The sequence below is a fragment of the Stereum hirsutum genome (genome assembly GCF_000264905.1).
Source record: "Stereum hirsutum FP-91666 SS1 unplaced genomic scaffold STEHIscaffold_2, whole genome shotgun sequence".
NCBI lineage: Eukaryota > Fungi > Basidiomycota > Agaricomycetes > Russulales > Stereaceae > Stereum > Stereum hirsutum.
Window position 1 is genome coordinate 1 of NW_006763132.1, and position 18,111 is coordinate 18,111.

Below are 18,111 nucleotides of genomic sequence, written 5' to 3' on the forward strand. Positions count from 1 at the left end.
AAGCGGTGCCATGTGATATTGCCATAGGCGATGCACCCACACATGGCTGGTGGGAACGCTGCAGGGCTGCGCTGTGTCGCCACAGGCGATACACTGGCACGGGTGCTGCAGCCTGCCTAGTAGCAGCAGTGTGCTGCCATAGTATCGCCTGTGGCGATACGACACAGCGGGGTAGCCTCCTAGTGGTTGTGCAGTGGTGTATCGCCTATGGCGATGTGGAACAGCACTGCAGCCTTCCGGCAACCCATGTAGTACTACCACAGACGATACCCCAGTGCACAGTTGCCAGGAAGGATGCAGCGCTGTGCAGCATCGCCCCAGGCAATATGCTTGTGCACAACTGGCGGGAGGGCTGCGACGCCATGTTATATCGCCAAAGGCAATACAGTGCATGGCTGGCAGGAAGGCTGCTATGCCGTGCCGTGCCATATCGCCACAGGCGATACACTGGCGTGGCTCATCTCCAGCACTGTTCTCGGTCACCCCTGTGCCCTCTGCTCGCCTTGCTGTTATTTGTAACCCTAAGGTAGGGTTGGACCTAGGAAACCTAGGAAGTAGTGTTTTCTTCTCATAACCTAACGAAGGCCAATGACAGGGCAGATTTCACGGAAGACTGAAGTGCCATCTTGCGAGAGGAAAGCAATTGGTATTGACCGAGTTGGCGAGACACTCAACCTTCTTATACAAGACGATAGTCTTGGAAGCCCTGTTCTACGGCCCATTCGGTGAGTTTCCTGACCAGATTGCGGGTTTCAGGGCTCGGTCAGTAGGTGCGTGGCGGTTGCTCGCGCTGAGAACAAACTCATGATACACCCTGTTTGTTTGTTTTTTTCCCAGAGATAAGATCAAACGGCCTCGCACTTGTTCCACACTGGAACGCTTCTGATACGGCCTGTTCGCTGGGTTCCGTGACCAGATCTCGGGTTCCAAGGCTCGGTCAACAGGTGAGAGGTGGCTGCTTCTGCGGAGAACAAAATCATGGTACACCCTGTGTTTGTGAGATGTGATCAATCGGCCTCTTGCTCGCTGCACACGAGGATGCTTCTGATATCATTCTTATTGTACCATGGATAGTAACCACAATAGATTATATCTGCGAGGGAATTTTTGACCTCGCTAACGCCTCACGGGACGCCGATCATCGGTTTGAAGTCGTTTCCAACGGTTGCAGATATGGCCTGATGCTGATCATTTGAGAGCATCGGTTTGATTACTGAAACAGAAGAACTACCGAGCGGAACCGAGCCTCGAAGTGTAAAATTCGGGCACACAAAAGAGAAGAGTGTGGCGCTAGGAGGCACAGTATAAGCCTTACTACAGTGCTCTCCCAGTCTTTTGGCCACGATCGTTGGCAACCTCTCTCTCCAAATGCGAGGAGGATAAACAAATAAAATTAATTTTATACTTCTACACCATCGAAAGGTCAAATCACTAGCATTTATGTGAGGACGACAACTCTTCTGATTTTTCGGCATTCTCGCTTTTCGGTGTCTACCGGTCCTTTCAACTTTGGGCCTGTCGTGTTATTGGCTGATTCACACAGAAGCACAGCGAGGGGATCTCTTCGGCCGCGTAAACTAGCACGGGGCGTGTTGAATATTGGGCTCACCGAGTACGACCCTAGGGTAAGCAGGAAAATAACCACAAGATAACTGTCAGTTACTGTGCAACATTGCTAGTGTTAGCAAGTTGCCCTTTCTTGACTTTTATCAGTATGATATCCTGAGCACCGCCGTGACTTGTACATGTTACCTGTACTGGCTATTACTAGTGTGCCGCAACGTTCTCCGAATGCATCAGTATATATACATAAGGTCGCTCCCTCATCGCCGAGGTAGCGGGAAATTTGCCGCATACTAACGTGCGGCCTTACCGCCTGACTGGCCAAGGCCCGGGATTATTGTGTGCGAGGACGACCGGACATAGCCGGTATTTAAACAGAATCCGGGATTTGTTTCGCACACGAGCGGCAATTCTCTTCTCTCATGATGCCTGCGTCGTCCAAATCGCTTATCGTTCTATCCTCTGCTTTATCGCGCATTCAACCATCTTTGCGATACAGCACTTCTCACCTACCCGCAATGTCGATTCCAACGTTTGAAGAAATGCGCGTCCGCCTCCAGCCCGTCTGGGAGAAGGAAGAAAACCGAAGTAAGATCGTCTGGGCCGGAATTTTCGGTTCTGTTGGACGAGGGCGTGCCCACAAGGACTCCGATGTCGATATCGTTATGGTGATGACGGAGGGGTTCAAAGGCGAGCCAATCGAGCTTGAGCAAGGTCAGCACAAATTCACCGTATTCCGTCTCAGTCTTACATTCAACTGACATCTTGCTTTCCTCAGATTTGAAAGATGCTTGCGGACGCGACGTATCCTACCTTCCCATCTGGCGTGCACCAGCCATGGGATCATGGATGTGGGGTCACGTCCGTGTTGAGGCCCTTCTCTCTGCCCGTACCGTTTACGGCGATCGCAAAGATGTTGAGCATTTGAGGAAAGAGGGTCTTCAAACGCTCCCAGAAGCTAGGGACCGATATGATTCCATTGCCGAAGAGGTAGCAATATTGAAGTCTTGCGTTTCCCGGGCACAGACAGTCGAAGTGAGTATACGATATTATCTATGCATCGCATTCCTTGATGCTTATCTGTGCGATACCGTTCCGGGGTTTCATAGTCCTTCATCTCTCCCGACTGTCAAGCTACACGCCAGGAATGTCTCAAGGCGATCCGTAGGATTCTGCACCTCCTCGATTTCCAAGATCTTGGTCATCCTGCCCGCACAATGGTTAATGTTTTCGCTTACGGCGAAAATGAAAAGATGCAGAAAATCCTGAATAGCCAACCCTCGAATGTGCTCGACCTTGATGCACCGACGTGGAGAGAGATTTGGCCGCGATTGTTTGTGACGCATTGTACCATGTGGTCTTGGGACGTCGGATGCTCGGATGCTCGAGAGTATATCGCCCATATGCTTGCATCTGCGCGGCTTGCAGAACACTTTGAGGAGGGGAAGGTCATCGATGATAATTTGTATGCGGAGATCGTCAGATAACATATTTGCGGTCCACAAAACTTTCTCTATACTGTATGTTACTCTGTCATTCTGGCGGTAGCCTATCTTTCTTCATCTTTCTTCATTGCATATGAGAGATGTACATACATTGCAGTGATGATAGCGGTCAAGGAAGGAGTCATACATGACGTACTCCATGATCGATAATAATGTCCTGAGAACTAAAAAAAGCTTCGTTACTATTGCCTCGAACCCATGCACAGATATACCGCTCTCTCTAGATGAATCGTTCCCGCCTGGAGAAGATCGATGATCGGCGTGGGTTGAGAGAGTTGACAGGGGACGCAGCTGATCTGGCGCTATTCGAAACATTCTTGCCAGTTATCCCCGAGGCGTCGTTCCACGCGATCACGTCCGCGGAGCGATGGAATGATGTTCATCTATACCAGTGCACACGGCGATAGAGCGTCTACGTCCCGAGGCTGAAGGGACCTCCAGACCGTCGATGATCGTAGTTGGAATGTCGACATGCGCCGACAACGACGAATGGGACATAGACGAGGTAGACGCCGACCGCGACGTTAATTGTTGCGAAGAGGACGACTCCAATGATGGCGCAGAGGTCGAGGAGGCAGCTGGCGCAGGCGCTGTCCGTCTGAAAGTCGGCATTCGGAAACGGACACGGTTTCCTGCACGAAATTTCCCTGGAAGTTGTGATTTTTCGAGGTCGGTGGTGGGGGCCGTCGTACGATGAGCTGAGCGTTTCTTGTACCACTTCTTCAGCAGGTAGAAGGCATAGCGAGTTTCGCCGATGATCACGTCCTGGTAGAGATGCACGATGGGAGGGAAACAGAGCAACGATAAGCACCAGATTGCGCGGATCTGGAAGATCGACGAAAGGAAGTATGCGAGGCCAACGGCCAGGGAACTATACCAAAGGACCAAACTGCGATGCGAAAGTCAGGGCGTGGGGGTGTATGGCTGGCGGGGCATACTCACTGTCCTATGTGCGTTGTGCGTGAATAGAGGCTCTCAGGACGCTGGAACTCGGTTTTTGATCGTGCGGATGTGCCCCATGTCGTGATTCCCACGGTCAAGCCCGCGAATATTTTCGACGGCAAAAGACCAAAGAAGTACTGGAACCGGGTGGTGAGCGTGGAAAATGATAGAGGGTACGAACGAGCTTACCATGAACCCATATATACTGAACAAGAAGTACGTCGGATCGCGCATACAAATGACGCCGTAAGTGCTCTTGATGAGGGCGACGCCAAACATGGTCCCCAACCAGAGAAGGGGGTAGATCCAGTCCCTCGGGAGGTAAACCAGCTTCAAGACGGTAGACGGGATACATGAACTGTTTGGTCGTCTCGACGATGAGCCAGAACTGGGCATACGCAAAACTCTTCGGGAACCAACGCCTCACGGAAGAAGCTCTTGGACCAGCGTGTCTGTTGTTTGACCCAGCGTACAAAACCAGCGGGCGTATCGCTCTCGCACTTGGCGAGATGCAAATAGCCGGTCCAATGACCGAGAGATAGGATGCGGTTGGTGAGATGGCGATCGTCGCCGAAGGTAGTCTCCTTGCCGAGGAATGATTGTAAGATCCATGGGCCCAAGACGCTCATGAGGTCGCTAGTCTTGTAGAGGCCAAGGGGACCAGACAAAATCCGACGCAATGGAAACAGCTCTCTCGACGCTGAGAAAGAAGCGTTCAGAACACCCCGAAACGGCCTAGTAAAAAGCAAACACTTACTTGAACGCGAACCAGTACCGCAGTGACGACATAAGGGCCAGGAAGGAGTCGTCTTTGTTCCAAATACGGACATCTCCGGTAACACCAGCCATCCTTACATCGCTCATGAGAAGGGCGAGAAGATGGGTGACCGCATCAGGATGGACGTATGTGTCGCTGTCCGTAGTAAGCATCGCATCCCTAGTACCGAGTGCATAGGTGCCGACGACGAATGAGGTGAACATGGCGTGGCGTGGCGCTTGTGTCCGTGCGGCTGCGAAAAGCAGATTCCATTCTAGTTGGCCCATCCCCCTGCAGTAGCGGCCTCGTGAACGTACGCGAGGATGTGGTTCCAAGCGACGACATGAGCCTCCTCCTGTCCCTCGCGCGGCGCCTGGGTGAACCACATCTTGAGGAACTCCCAGCGTGTGGGCGTACGACAGCCCATCTCCTTGATCGTCTCCCAATACGTCTCCGTGTACATGACGGAAAGAGGGCGGGAAGATGAACAATGAGGCATTCGTCCTCGGGGAAGGCTTTGCCGAATGCAGTCGCCATGTCCAAGTCGGGACCGTCGTTTTCGTCCACGACACCGATGATGTGTTTGATGGGATAATCCTGAGCTTGAAGACTTTGCAGACACTGCGCGATGACCAATTAGCATATGCGGCGAGCATAACAGGATCGACGTGGAAACTGACCTTGATCCAAGCCTCCTCGTCCTCTCTGTACCCAACCACAGCTATGAAGACCTGTCGCATTCTGGCCACCTGCTCTGTGATATCCGCACCGGGAGCTTTGAGCGCCTTGGGCCTTTCGACTTCTGCAACGACATCGGAAGTCTTCGAGATTTTGTTCACCCGAGCACGATTGACGGAAGCCACCGTTGCCTGAACGGCGAAATCTAAATAGAGCGTCAATTAGGTAATCTAAAATCAGACGAATGAAATATTCACCAATGCAAAGAAGAACGCCGTACATCCCGAAAGACCAAAAACCAATCGTGACGATCTTCAACTTGACTGCGTATCCGATGACCAAAGATATGACGACCGCCAAGGATACTGTGATCTTGAAGGTCGCTCGGAATTTGTGATCCACGGGAGTCGGGCGGTCTATGACATTGAACGGAGGTGCGTCGACCCACGGATGCGTAGTAGGACCGGTACCTCTCGGGAGTGTGACCATCGACGGATTCGAGATACCGGTGGGGATCTGCGGGTCGACTTTGTCCCAGAGTGCTGGCACTTGTGGTACCTCGTCACCGTCCTCGTCAAAGACGACAGCCTCATCGAATGAATAGAAGGAGTCAGAAGTACGATTTTGGGGATGCGCGGCAGCACTGAAATTCGAGCTGCTGCCGGATGGGTAAGAAGATGTGCCAGAGACGGTGTCGCCGCGAATCTTATCCTCAGTAGAAGGGCCCCAGTCGTAAGGCTCCTCGATTGGCTCGAGCTCGGTTCGAACCAAAGTGGGAGCAATATCACTGTCCGCCGTCGAGTGGCTATCCCACCCCCGAGTGGTTAGGTAGAAGGATCCAGACGTTTCCCTAGAATGCTGGTATTCTGCAGACGGCGTAGACTGATGATCGAGACCGTTGTGTGATCATGAAGACGATCGTGGGTTTCGCTACCTCAAAAATGAATATAATATGGGCAATACATGAGCAACGACAACATACTTGGGGCGGTTTGTTTAACTTGAATAACGAGCGTTTGAGATCGCGCGGCTCGAATGTCTTCTCTCGTTGGAGCGAGCTGCCTTCGTTCGGTGTTCCAGGCGTACTAAGGGTGATAGGAGTGCCCGGGACGGAGTTGTTTGGCGAATCGAGACGCGTTTGACTCTTCCACATGGGCGACATGAAATACGAGGGCTCGGGGGCCCGCAGTGAGTCGGCCATGATTGAAGCAAAGAAGGTGAGATGTCTAGCTAAAAGAGCTGAGGTTGCAGAACAAAAAACAAGATGATGAGGATCAAGTTGTGCTGGGACGAGGACATGATGATGAATATATACTATCATCGAAAGTGGAACATCCGCGGCGGGTGTCACATTAGGGGTGCGGGTATAAACTGGAGTGGTGTTCAACGCTGCACCCCATTCCGTTGCTGACCGATCACTTTCGCGATCGGGACCGCTGCCCTGCGACAACGACTATACTGGATTAGGCGATTTGGTGAGAAAGAGACGGCATCCTCTCCCGCCGCCCCTTCCTCCTCGTTTGACGAAAACGTGGGGCTTAGGCAAAGCACCTAATTCAAGACTTTCGTCAGTCACTTGTATATCGTAAAGTCAAATAGTACTGGCCTGCATACCAAATGACGGGTCACAATCGGTGTCGGAAGAATACAACGGCGAACTGTCTATGGTAGTGTACGACCAGAGGCTGACAGGGATATCTATCCCTGCGGTTAGTGATTACAATAAGGGAGGTCAAAGCCTCTCCCGAAACCCTCGTTCCGCCATATAAATCTTCGCTATCGTCTCTTCGAGGCACAACTGACCAATAATGAGGTCCTCAAAGAATCGGTCAACGTTTTTCGTGGAGATGCACTGCGCTCCTACGGATCCATTTAGCTTAGTATCATGGGATGCTTCATTCGACGCAACCTTTCCTATCAACATTCAAAGTTCATGAAGGAGGCCTCACCATACTTTGTACCATCGGAGCTCAACGCCACGCTGGCCTTCGAAGAGGCTTATCACAGTACAGCAGGGGAGCAGTACACGTCAGACGAAGGCGCTAGTCTACTGTGTTGTTGTTCTTCGAGTTCCAAAGAACGGTAGATTACCTGTGAACGATAAGGATGACCCAAATGTCGCTGAGAGATTATATGCGCGTATATTAGGGGGGAAACCCGCGGTTATGACGAAGCCGACGGTGTCATTTCATTGCGCGACAAAATCATTGTAGGACGCTACGGTGTCCCCCAGCGATGGAACACATTGGCGTATATAGACATTTGAGCGTGTTCGTCTGGTCAAAGTCCACTGGAAGTACACCGTCCAAACACCGAAGAGATCACATGTAACCCGGATAACACGCACTTGTCCAGCAATGTCCCCCACTTCTCGAACGCGAGTTTTGCGACTATAAGAAATGCAAGAAATGCACGTATCACAAAAACAGAAAACGCGTCCACTAGCAGGGGCTCCACATTCAACTCTGAATCGAGTAGAGACGCCTCTGCCCATGAATGGTACTCCCGTGATGGGGATTCGGCATGCAGGAGACATGCAGGACACATCCCCATTGAGTTCTCCTTGTCTCATGTCGACTGCGATGGCGAGCACGCCATCTGAGTATGCAGAGACAACATCATTCGAGCGGGCAGAACAAGATCAGAGAAGGACGAGAGGATCACTGGACAATCGCAGGAGGGAACGCCGTCATAGCGGCTCAGTCGAGAGACTTGGTAGGTCCGTATGTGCAGATTGGGGTTATCGCACTGTGAAATTGAGATGGCTGAAAAGAGAGAACACCAGGCTGTTGGACGAAGGAGGGCAGTACTAGTCATAGTTGTTGGAGGGCAGTTCGCGGTCGAGGTTGGAGGCAATGTTGGGGAAAAATCCTCGACCGCAATCGCAGAAACCCGGAAACTCTCGGCGAGATCCGAGAGTGGCGTATGGCAAAAACTGTGGCGCCCAATAGTACTATAGGAGCTACGAGTCCCAACCCTGGTGCCGGTGCTCATTGAATTCGCATATGCTGTCGGAGGTTTATTATGTTTCCCCTCGCCGTATCAACCATCAATAATTGACTATCGATGTCATCGAGGGGTGGAACAGTACAGCCACATTTGCGCACTTCGAGAGGACTGGCACGAGACAGAGCTGACGACGAGGAAATAGTCCATGCAAATTGTTATGCTGAGGTATGTAAACTATAGCCTCGTTCAGAGTTCGATTTCGAGACATGAGCAAAGAGTGTTTAAACACTCTTTCAACAGTCGTTGAGCGGGTTCTCGACTCTTGGCGTCGAAAACTCTGATGGCCGAGAGAGAGTATTCATTCGGCATCTCTCCTGATTGGCTCACAAAGGAGTGTTTCGACCGCCAAGACTCGGATACGTTCAACGACCGTCGAAAGAGTGTTTCAACACTGTTTCGACCCCAACTCTGAAAGAGGCTTATGTGGAGAGATAGAAAGGGACAAAAAGGACTCGGAAGGATGGTACAGCCCATAACAACACGGCCAGTGACAACGATGCACGAACGAGAATCCCAGCGAAAGGAGATATTAATGTGTAAACGAGGGAGGTGACAATGGCCAAACGAACGTATAACAAGGATCTCGTGAACATATGCAAGGCCTTATCGTGTCGTCTCCAGTGTCCCATAACCACAAAAGAGCCGTCCGCTCACCTCTCGTACCCATTTGTCTGATACACCGACGTCTACCCGTCCATCTATCCAGCGCTATGCATCTCAGATGTCTCCTCACAACATCGCCCAATCTCCGCCCATCATGCTCACCACCGCCAAGCCCGCCATCCCCACCACGCCCGTCCCTATCACGTAAGTACCCAGCGCACTACTCGCACTGGCCGGGAACGTCGTCGCGAACACTGCCGTGGGATTTGGGCCACCGCTAACGCTGACAGTCGGTTTGGATGAGTCGAGTTTGGGGGTGGACGCATTTGTGGCGGAATCTACGATGGAGAAGGCGTAGGAGTTGCCGTATAGTATAGCGCTTACGGTTGTGACCGTTCCGTCTATTCTCTTGATGTTAGCTGTCGGCACGTACTGATATCTTTTCTTTCTTGACAGCTGCACCTTTTTGCAGCACTTGAATCCGTCTTCTCCGGGAAATACCCCTCAAACGACCAAATTATTGCTATCATCGACCGTCTTGCATACCTCCTTCCGATCACGTCAGGCGCTTCGTCTTCGAATAGTACACCTATGTCAGGCGAGAAGGACCTCGCCCGCCTCGTTTCTTCCATACACGAACTCCTTGCATCGCAGAAAGCATGGCTCACTGACAAGAATCATGATGATCTCATCCAAGATCTCCTCTCCCAGTTTTCATCTCTCAACCTACCGAAGAAGGGTGGCGAAAGTGCGGGTGCGGGGGAGAACAGGAGCAAAGAAAGTACGTTGCTGACCTTGGTGTATACTCCTTCCTTCGCTTTCGAAACAAGAGTGCTGATGGTCGCGTGGTGTTCGGTTCTCAATACACAGCCATGGCCCATGCCCGAACTGTTCTCAACATCCTCACCACGAACGCAGAAGCTCGTAAGCTCCTCCTCGACATTCGGTACCTCGCCCGCGAGATGCTTGCCAACGTCATCCAGCACGAAGCTGATGCAATTCGTCCCAAGCCATACGAGATGGCTGTTATCGATGAGCATGGCGCGGGCTGGGATACTCAAGGACGAGGCAACGGAGATGCAGCCCAGCGCATGAGGGAGAACGAAGGGAGGAGAAGGATCTTGATGGAGAGAAGAATCACTAGTGCGGATGTACTCGGAGTGGGTGGGGCGAAAAAGAAGGCAAGGGGTGTGGACATCAAGCGGTAAATTCCTAGCTCACGCCTATTTTCTCGTAATCTTCGCTGATGACTATATGCACATACACTCGATGATTCCAGAGAGCTCGCACGAAAAGATATCGATTTCGCTGAGAAGCGTAGGAAAGTCGATGAGGGCCTCAAGACGATGCAAGTCAGTCCAAACTTTCTCATATCTTACGTTCCTCTTCTGATACGCTTGGCTCAGCACGAGATGCACGAACGCGTTCCAAGGCACACTAACGACGACAGTAGAAAACATTATCGTACCTCCGCTCACTCTAGGTCGGGTACGGCGAAGCCACGAACGGATAAGGTCCCCGAAGCACGCGGAGAGGAGCTCACTCATCGGGTGAAGAAGGTCAATGTCATCTTATGTATCAATCTATACTCTTCTTTTATATCTATCAACTGACTCGTGGGCCAACTGTTTCTTTAACCACTTCGGCCCTGCCAGGTGCTCGCAGAATGCCAGAATATCAAGGAATATCAGGAAAGCATGGGGTACTGCCTCGATCGCATCGACGATTACGCACGAAACGGCCTACGAGCTCCAGGGTCCGCTGAGGTAAATGCAGATGCCTTAGAAACAGGCTTTGGGGAGCACAATCTGACTTCGGTACGCTCTTTCACATATATTTGTCAAATCTAAGCGGCAAACTCACCTGTGTGGCGGTGGCATGCACATTGGCAGGACCCAGCTCTCCAAGAAGTCCTCTTGAATTTAACTACCTTCTGCGAACGTATTGCTTCCGGCAAACGCATCGGTCCTATCTTCATTGCCATTGACACCCTTTTTATCGAAGCGCACGGTGATAACGACTTCTGGACGTGGTTCTCGCAAGATCTATTCCCCTACATACGCAAACTCTTACTTCAACCGGGTTACCTCCTTCGACCCTCAGACGATACAAATTCTCTGTCCCCCGGAGTACCAAGCGCAAAGTCTAGTGGCGCGGCCATGAGTACCGAAGCAAAAGAAGATGGACACCGTGTACGGGAGGTCGGGTTCAAGTTTTACGGCGATCGGTATTTCCAGCAGTTTTCAGCACTCAGGAAGGGGGTAGTGGATTGGATAGCGGGATTTATAGAGGATGAGGTGAATGATAGGCTTTGGGAGGCTTGGAGGACGATATGGAAGGATATATTCTATTCGGGTGGCGATGAGGAAACTGGGCAGGGCGCGGAGTTGACGTTCAAGAGGCAGATGTGGGCGGGAGTGGTTAAGGCAATCGTTCCGATTCTCGTTGCACAGGTGCGTTTCGTCCCATGCATTGGCGCGGTCGAACCCTAATACTCATGAATCTATTGCTGGTACAGGTAGATGCAGTTCTAATTCCACGAGTAGAGCTTTCGACGCAGACTTTCGACCTCGTACTGGAGAACATACTACTCAAAACAGACGCACTCCTTCCTCGCTCCGTCGCCATCGAAGCTCACAACTCTCTCTCCTTGTCACCCTGGTCTACAGCGCCGGAGCACTCCTCGACGTCCTCACAGCCGACACACCGATATACTCACTACGACGAACGCAAGCATGAGTTCAAGGTTACATTAGAAGGGATCAATATTGATGTCAAGAATGTCGGAGTGTTCATGCGGAAGAAGCGGAAGGAGAAAGTCATTACACTGCCCATTCCGAAGGAAGTCAGAAACAGAGTCATTGAGGAAAGCTTAGTGGATCTGGCGGTTGATGATGAAGGAATCACGGTGAGTTTCGATCCATCTCCCTTTTCATCAGATTCTCGTAGCGAAGACTCAGCGCGATTTCTATCGCTGCTTCATGACAGATCATGGCCCACGTTGTTTTCAACCGCAGAGCCACCGATTCGCGAACGAAGTTCTCCGTCAAGGACGTACATGTCTCAATCCCTGACGTGAAGCTTGCATTGCGAGATCTCCCCCCGCCCGGACCGATCCTCCTTGAAGCTAACCTAACGAACACAAACAAACCACATCCCCATACCTCATTCATTCGTGCAAGAGGGAAGAGCGTTCTTAGAAGAACGTTCAAGTTCATTGCTGTAGCGATCGTCAAGCGGAAGATGAAGAAGGTCTTAGAAGAAGCCGTATGTGATAGTATGACGAGGCTGTTTTGTAGGGTACTCGACTCGACATCTGCTGAGGCTTTGCGCAAGGATCACGAGACAGACAACGACCAAGCGGACGAGAGGTCATCGGCGAGTCGGAGTATCACAGCATCGGATCGTTCGAGCGGCAGTGACGATGAAATTGGGGCAGGCGACGGTAAACGACACGCGGAGAAGAGGAAGAAAGTACGAGTGGTACTGAGAGAGGATGATACGGAGATGAAATGGGCGAATTGGGATGGTGGATGGGTGCATAGGATCCGAGAACTTGTGGAGGGTCCATTTCAACGTTATGGATATGAGTCGAGCAAGGGCAAGGATAAATGGAGGTCCAATGCGTGCGTAGGTCATTCTGGTCTTGTCTTATAAACAGAATAGTTATCGCACACCTAACATACGTTTGCTCCATAGGTTCTCAATCAAAAAGCGGTAAGACGGATGCGTACGATTCCCTAGTGGTACGTGGCAGCGGGTGTATCTATTGCTTTGATCTCTCGTCAAATATCGCACTGATACATCTTCCTCGGGGGCCTTATGTCGTGATACAATCCCGTTATTCCACCAGGCTGGGAAAGTACCCTTTATATCCCAGCATCTCATTTAGCCCTTCCGAACCCACTGCATCATACGTGTAGAGACCTACAGTCATTTCTAGTCGGCTACCCACCACTTTCTGAATCCGGAGGGTATATGAATTTATCAGCCTGCTATGCTACGAGCTTCTGCAATGTTTACCTCCTCGTAGACTGCATCTCCAGGTCTTACCTTCGTGACATATACATATTTCGACCAGAACGTCTATCATTGAAGAGACACGCATGCACGTATGGTCCCACGCAGGCAACGACTCATAGACATGCGATGATTGGAGCAATTTTTCTGGAGGTATCTCGGCCATTTCGGACATTGCTCTTCCAGCCAAGCCATATCAGACTCTGGCTCGTCTTTTTTCAGACACGCGCCCTTGCTCCTTCTCCGTGAGGCCATCATTTCTTACACGGTCAGCGCTTCTATTTTTTCGGACCTCCACAGAACGAGACGTACTCCTACGTACTCCCGCCTTCGACGCGTCTACGTCTTCAATTTGGAACACTCATGGCGCTCTCGGGAGTACTCTTCAAACAGATCAAGGTATGATGTACTTGACTCTCAGGCACTTCAGGAGATGATCATCATTTTTCTGAAGCTTGAAGGTTCCCCATCGCGAAACGCGAAATAGTGCTCGTTCGTGTGGTCCTAGTATGGCTAATTCATTGACATGACGAGAACGAGGATTCATCAAATCAAGCCTTTCGTGACTCGTCTCACCCGTGGAGGATGCATATACATGAAAACAGGATGCCGTTGATGAGAACTGAAAATGAGGTGATGCCATGGAAACTCTAGCATAGAAGATCTGATAAGAAGAACCACAGTCAGAAATTGCGTCTACATATCCGCACAATCCGAGCCTCTAGCAACACATTTTTGGAACAATGAATAACATTTCGATGAGTATATATGGCCATCGACGCGTCTCGGGCACAGCCCGCCCTCGAACGTTTTCCTCAGGACCTTTTCCTCAGGACCTTTTCCCCTTCTTCAGTCGGCTTGCTGGACTTTGCCTCATTTTATATTATATTTGAGTTGATCTCTTTCAACTGATGGGTCTTCAGGATGGACCACTTCAGATTTCTATCGTAGCGCGCTATCTAAAGAGTACGTATCAAAAGACGGAACACCTACTTGCATCTCGTCATTACAATCTGACTAACCATCCATATTATTTAACAGTCGTCGGCCTGGTGCTCATGCTCTACGATCACGCCCTGCTGCTCCCCGCAGAAGTTGCATTTGTGTGGAAAGCACCTTCTTCGTTCAGTAGGAACGGCTTCTTGCTCAACAAGTATCTGGCCATCGTATGCCTTTTGGTTGATGCATACCGTACGCCTCAGCTGCCTCATTATTTAAGTTGTGCTGAACTTGTTCTGTGTTTTCGCCGCATTCTTCCAGTATCAAATGCGTCCGGAAGTTCTGCCTCGTCCAATTCCGTATGTACCATAGTATCCGTGTCTCATGACTAGATCTTGACAATGAATGACAGGCGTACGGACTATCCGTCTTTCCTCTGTAGTGACTACGACCTCAAATCTTACACGCAGATGCTACGGTCTCATGAGCATCACATTCATTTTGGCGGTGTATTCCACAGCAATGGGACACCTTCTCGTTGTTTTGCGAGTTGTCGTACTTTGGGATAGACATCGAGCGAGTACATCCCAATTTTGCTGCGAGCCTTTGTCGATTGACCTCATTACACAGAAAATCATGAACACTCTCATCGTTTCATTTGCGATCACCCTACTGACAGAACTTATCCTTGTGATCGTCACCGTCGCCACCAGTGAGAAAATTCTTTCCCGTACCTTGGAGTTTTCACTAATAAGACCATATTTTCCAGCAAAAAGTGAATGGTCTGCATCGCTAGGGAAATGTACGTCGACAAAAGGATCCCCTGTTCTGTTAGCTGTCTGGGCTGCCCCTGTGCGTACCGAATAATTTGTTCCTCCTTATCTTAGCAACGCACCGACAACGATACACGTGTAGCTTCCCTTCGGAATCATAATTCTGTGTTTGACTATCTACGGTGCCCTCTCGAGACCCCGCACAACAGATGTCGCACTCACACACACTCTGCACCGAGACGGCATAATGTTCTTTCTGGTGAGATTTGACGATATTACACACCATCCTACATGTGTCCTATATACTCACCTATGATATTTACGACTTCGCACAGATGCTGTTCCTCCTCGAGTTACTCAACTTCACCTTCACCGCGTTCGGCGATCCTTCGCAATCCACAACTATTGCTGCGTAAGTATTACTTCTCGTCTGCCGTTCAATCTCACTGTCCCCGTCTACTCCGGTCATCGTATTCACTCATATCCTCGTATGTTCAGGTTTGTTTGGGCGATGGCCATGCTCACGCTCAACCGCTTCCTACTACACATACGTGCCACGCAGTCATCATATCCCAATTCCGATGACCACCCCGAAGAGATTACGATGGCTGATCTCCATTCACCCGATCCCTTCGACAAGTCTACAAAGCACCGAACTCTCTCATCGACGTTCAGTTCGAGGCCTGTGCTCTACTACGACAACTATGGGCATCCTTTGGAGATCGACATCAAAGAAGAAAGGTTGAGCGATCGTGGTGAAAGTGGTGTATGGGAGATTATTATTGAACCTTGACAGGATACCTACCACGTTGACCAGAGTTTCGTTAGAGAAAATCCCCGTACTCAGAGCAAACGAACACTTCACTTTCGTTTCCACCGTCTCTGGCTGAATTGTACATAGCCTGCGATCGTTTATACCCTTGCGCGAAGGTGATGTCCAATTATTCCTGGCCTGAACCATAGTAGTAGCGACATTTTTTGTAGACTCTCTGTAAACAGTCTGGGCCTTGACGGTTCTTTCAATGCACCAGTAGATGTAAAGACAGCTCCAAGACATCACGGAACGCACGAGGGCGAGGACGAAAACTGCGAGTCCACTAACTCATCCAACTGCATGAATCTCTAAACACGGAAACGATGCATTCTATCGAAGCTGTCCGTCCAAAAACCCGAATAAATTAACCTCCACCAAACCACGCCACACAGCTTCCGTCACTCACGACCTACCCTCCACATCCCACATCCAACGCCCTACACCCAAGGCAGCCTCCCACCAAAAACCTTCCCCTCATACCTCCACATCTCCTCCACGTCACCCTTCTGCTCCAGATCGCCCATCACGACGTCAGGATCGTGACCACTGAGCGTGGGACACCACTCGAACAGGTCCGCCAGTTCGGGGGCGGAGAGGTGGTAGGCGTGGATTCGGGACCATGGATTACGTTGGAGGCGTTTGGTAGATAGCGGGGGGTGACATCCGTATGGATCGGAGAGGTAGGGTAGGAAGGAATTTGCCAGCTATGATGACATGGGAGGAAAACGCGGGAGGGTACGAGGGCGAGAAGAAGGAGGTGCAGAGGGATGAGCCGAGGGCGAGACGTAGGTTGTTAGTATGATGTTTCGATAGTGGGCGGTAGAAATGGGAAGACAGGTGTGGGAGAGTAGGCGACCTACTTCACCCTTTTTCGCCTCAACCTCCTCCTCTTCCCTACCAGGCCCCAGTCCTAAGCCCACATATTCGAACTCCACATCCGTCATCCCATTACCTCGCGCACCATCGCCCTTGTCCACCCGGTCATTCGCGATTAAATTCACATTTCTACCATCATCCTTCGCGACGCTAACACGGCCTCGCTGCGGTGGCGGCGACGGCGGATGTAGTCGGTGCGGGTTTGAAGAGGGAGGAGAAGCATATCGGAGGGCGGCACGGTGGAGTTGTTCGAAACGGCGGCGTTTGAACTCGTAGCCTACAACGGTGATTTTGGATGGATAGGAACCTGCAGCGACGTAAAAGCAATGTATACATGTAAGTATTGGAGCGGATGAAGTCGAGAAAGATGCACGGAGGGCCGAGGGCCGAGGGCGGGCTATGATTGGCTGCAGCGCTGCGAACATAGATGTGGCGACACGGTATCACGACGGTGCCACACTCAGCGAACAGCTTCAGTGAAGCCCTCTCTCTCGCTCTCGTCTCAGGAGACATAGAAAGAAACGCGTGAGGGAAACGAGGTATAAATTTTAGATGCTCACCTGTATACTCTTTGAACCTTGCAATAGAGAATAACAAGTTCTGATATGAGTCCAGCGCGAACGGTTCTGTTGTGGCGCGAGTGAAGACTGCCTTCTCGTCCGTCGACGACGAAGGGATCAGTCCGGAAACGTGTGCGAGTCGATGGTATGATTCGGCCTCGGATGTTGTGCTGAATGGCGATGTCTGGCCACTGTAGTAGTATGCGGGAGTACCAAAGTAAGAAATCAGAGTCTCAAAATATATAGTACGGACGCACCCACTGAACACGAGTAACGCCGCAGGGTCATCGAGAGCTATATGAGCACTGGCATCCGATTATTCAAGATTTAAATACGAGATATACTACAAATTGCGCACCCTTTCCTGATATGCTCCACCAATACCTCGACCCTTCCCCTGCCGCGCTGATACTCTTTCAGCACCCACCGCCTCTCATCCAACACGTCTTCCTCCCTCGATCCCTCCCATATCCCATGTCCCGGAACCATGACCAAATGCTTCAATCCCCCGCCCGACCTCCCATGCTCATATCCCAACCTCGGTAACGTAGCTGCTATGCTTTTCGGGACATTCTCCCGGAGGGTCGACCACGGCTCGGCGAAGCGCTCGAGTGGACAGTACGTATGATTCGGAAAGAATGAATGAAATATGTGAATTGTTAACGAGAGTGCGAGAGTAGATGAGAGGAGGAAGAATCCTAGGTTCGTTATGCGTGCGGGGCGGCGAAGGTTGGCTAGTGAAAGGTCGAAGGAGCGTGTGGGATGTTGGGCATGGAATGCTCTCGAGTCGCGACGTTTGGAAGCAGTATTCGGAGAAGGCAACATATTAGATGTGCATAGGAGTTCTAAATGACGGTTTATTTTGCAAGCAAGACTTGATGTAAACGTTGGTCAAAGGTGTTTGGTAGAGGGCAAATTGGAAATGCACCGGAAGCCAATAGCTTTGCGGCCCGGGAGCGCCGGGAAGAGGCATCTCTTTTTAAATTTCTGGTCTTAGCCAAGTCTTGGCCAACCATGGCCAACTTTGCTTCTTGAAGGCCTTCACAGCTGGTTTGATTTACGGCCTTCTTGT

General features: G+C 50.9%; 4 protein-coding genes across 4 annotated transcripts; 2 read left to right on the plus strand and 2 right to left on the minus strand.

Moving 5' to 3' along the window:
- Window positions 1-2,750: 2,750 nt before the first annotated feature.
- STEHIDRAFT_48926 (uncharacterized protein) lies at window positions 2,751-3,050 on the plus strand (the record flags this gene model as incomplete). The annotated part of the gene is made up of 1 exon (XM_007299238.1): window positions 2,751-3,050. A coding segment is annotated over one exon (300 nt), but the record flags the coding sequence as incomplete, so codon positions are not given.
- Window positions 3,051-3,419: 369 nt separating this feature from the next.
- Window positions 3,420-6,646, minus strand: STEHIDRAFT_107339 (uncharacterized protein; the record flags this gene model as incomplete). Its single annotated transcript, XM_007299437.1, has 10 exons — window positions 3,420-3,957; window positions 4,011-4,147; window positions 4,200-4,340; window positions 4,409-4,745; window positions 4,768-5,058; window positions 5,085-5,218; window positions 5,257-5,388; window positions 5,448-5,650; window positions 5,703-6,327; window positions 6,428-6,646. 10 exons carry the CDS (start codon window positions 6,644-6,646, stop codon window positions 3,420-3,422), a joined length of 2,757 nt encoding a protein of 918 aa, XP_007299499.1.
- Window positions 6,647-9,615: 2,969 nt separating this feature from the next.
- On the plus strand, window positions 9,616-11,254 carry STEHIDRAFT_144216 (uncharacterized protein; the record flags this gene model as incomplete). Its single annotated transcript, XM_007299438.1, has 6 exons — window positions 9,616-9,838; window positions 9,928-10,261; window positions 10,337-10,409; window positions 10,464-10,616; window positions 10,713-10,874; window positions 10,950-11,254. Coding segments are annotated over exons 1-6 (1,215 nt in total), but the record flags the coding sequence as incomplete, so codon positions are not given.
- A 2,667-nt stretch (window positions 11,255-13,921) lies between these two features.
- STEHIDRAFT_117902 (uncharacterized protein) lies at window positions 13,922-17,898 on the minus strand. Its single transcript, XM_007299439.1, has 13 exons — window positions 17,398-17,898; window positions 17,297-17,344; window positions 17,040-17,230; window positions 16,464-16,786; window positions 15,288-16,307; window positions 15,125-15,201; window positions 14,932-15,048; window positions 14,786-14,868; window positions 14,647-14,728; window positions 14,459-14,592; window positions 14,338-14,375; window positions 14,119-14,268; window positions 13,922-14,043 (listed from the first exon to the last, which is right to left on the minus strand). Exons 1-5 carry the CDS (start codon window positions 17,862-17,864, stop codon window positions 16,041-16,043), a joined length of 1,296 nt encoding a protein of 431 aa, XP_007299501.1. The 5' UTR covers window positions 17,865-17,898; the 3' UTR covers window positions 13,922-14,043; window positions 14,119-14,268; window positions 14,338-14,375; window positions 14,459-14,592; window positions 14,647-14,728; window positions 14,786-14,868; window positions 14,932-15,048; window positions 15,125-15,201; window positions 15,288-16,040.
- Window positions 17,899-18,111: the final 213 nt, after the last annotated feature.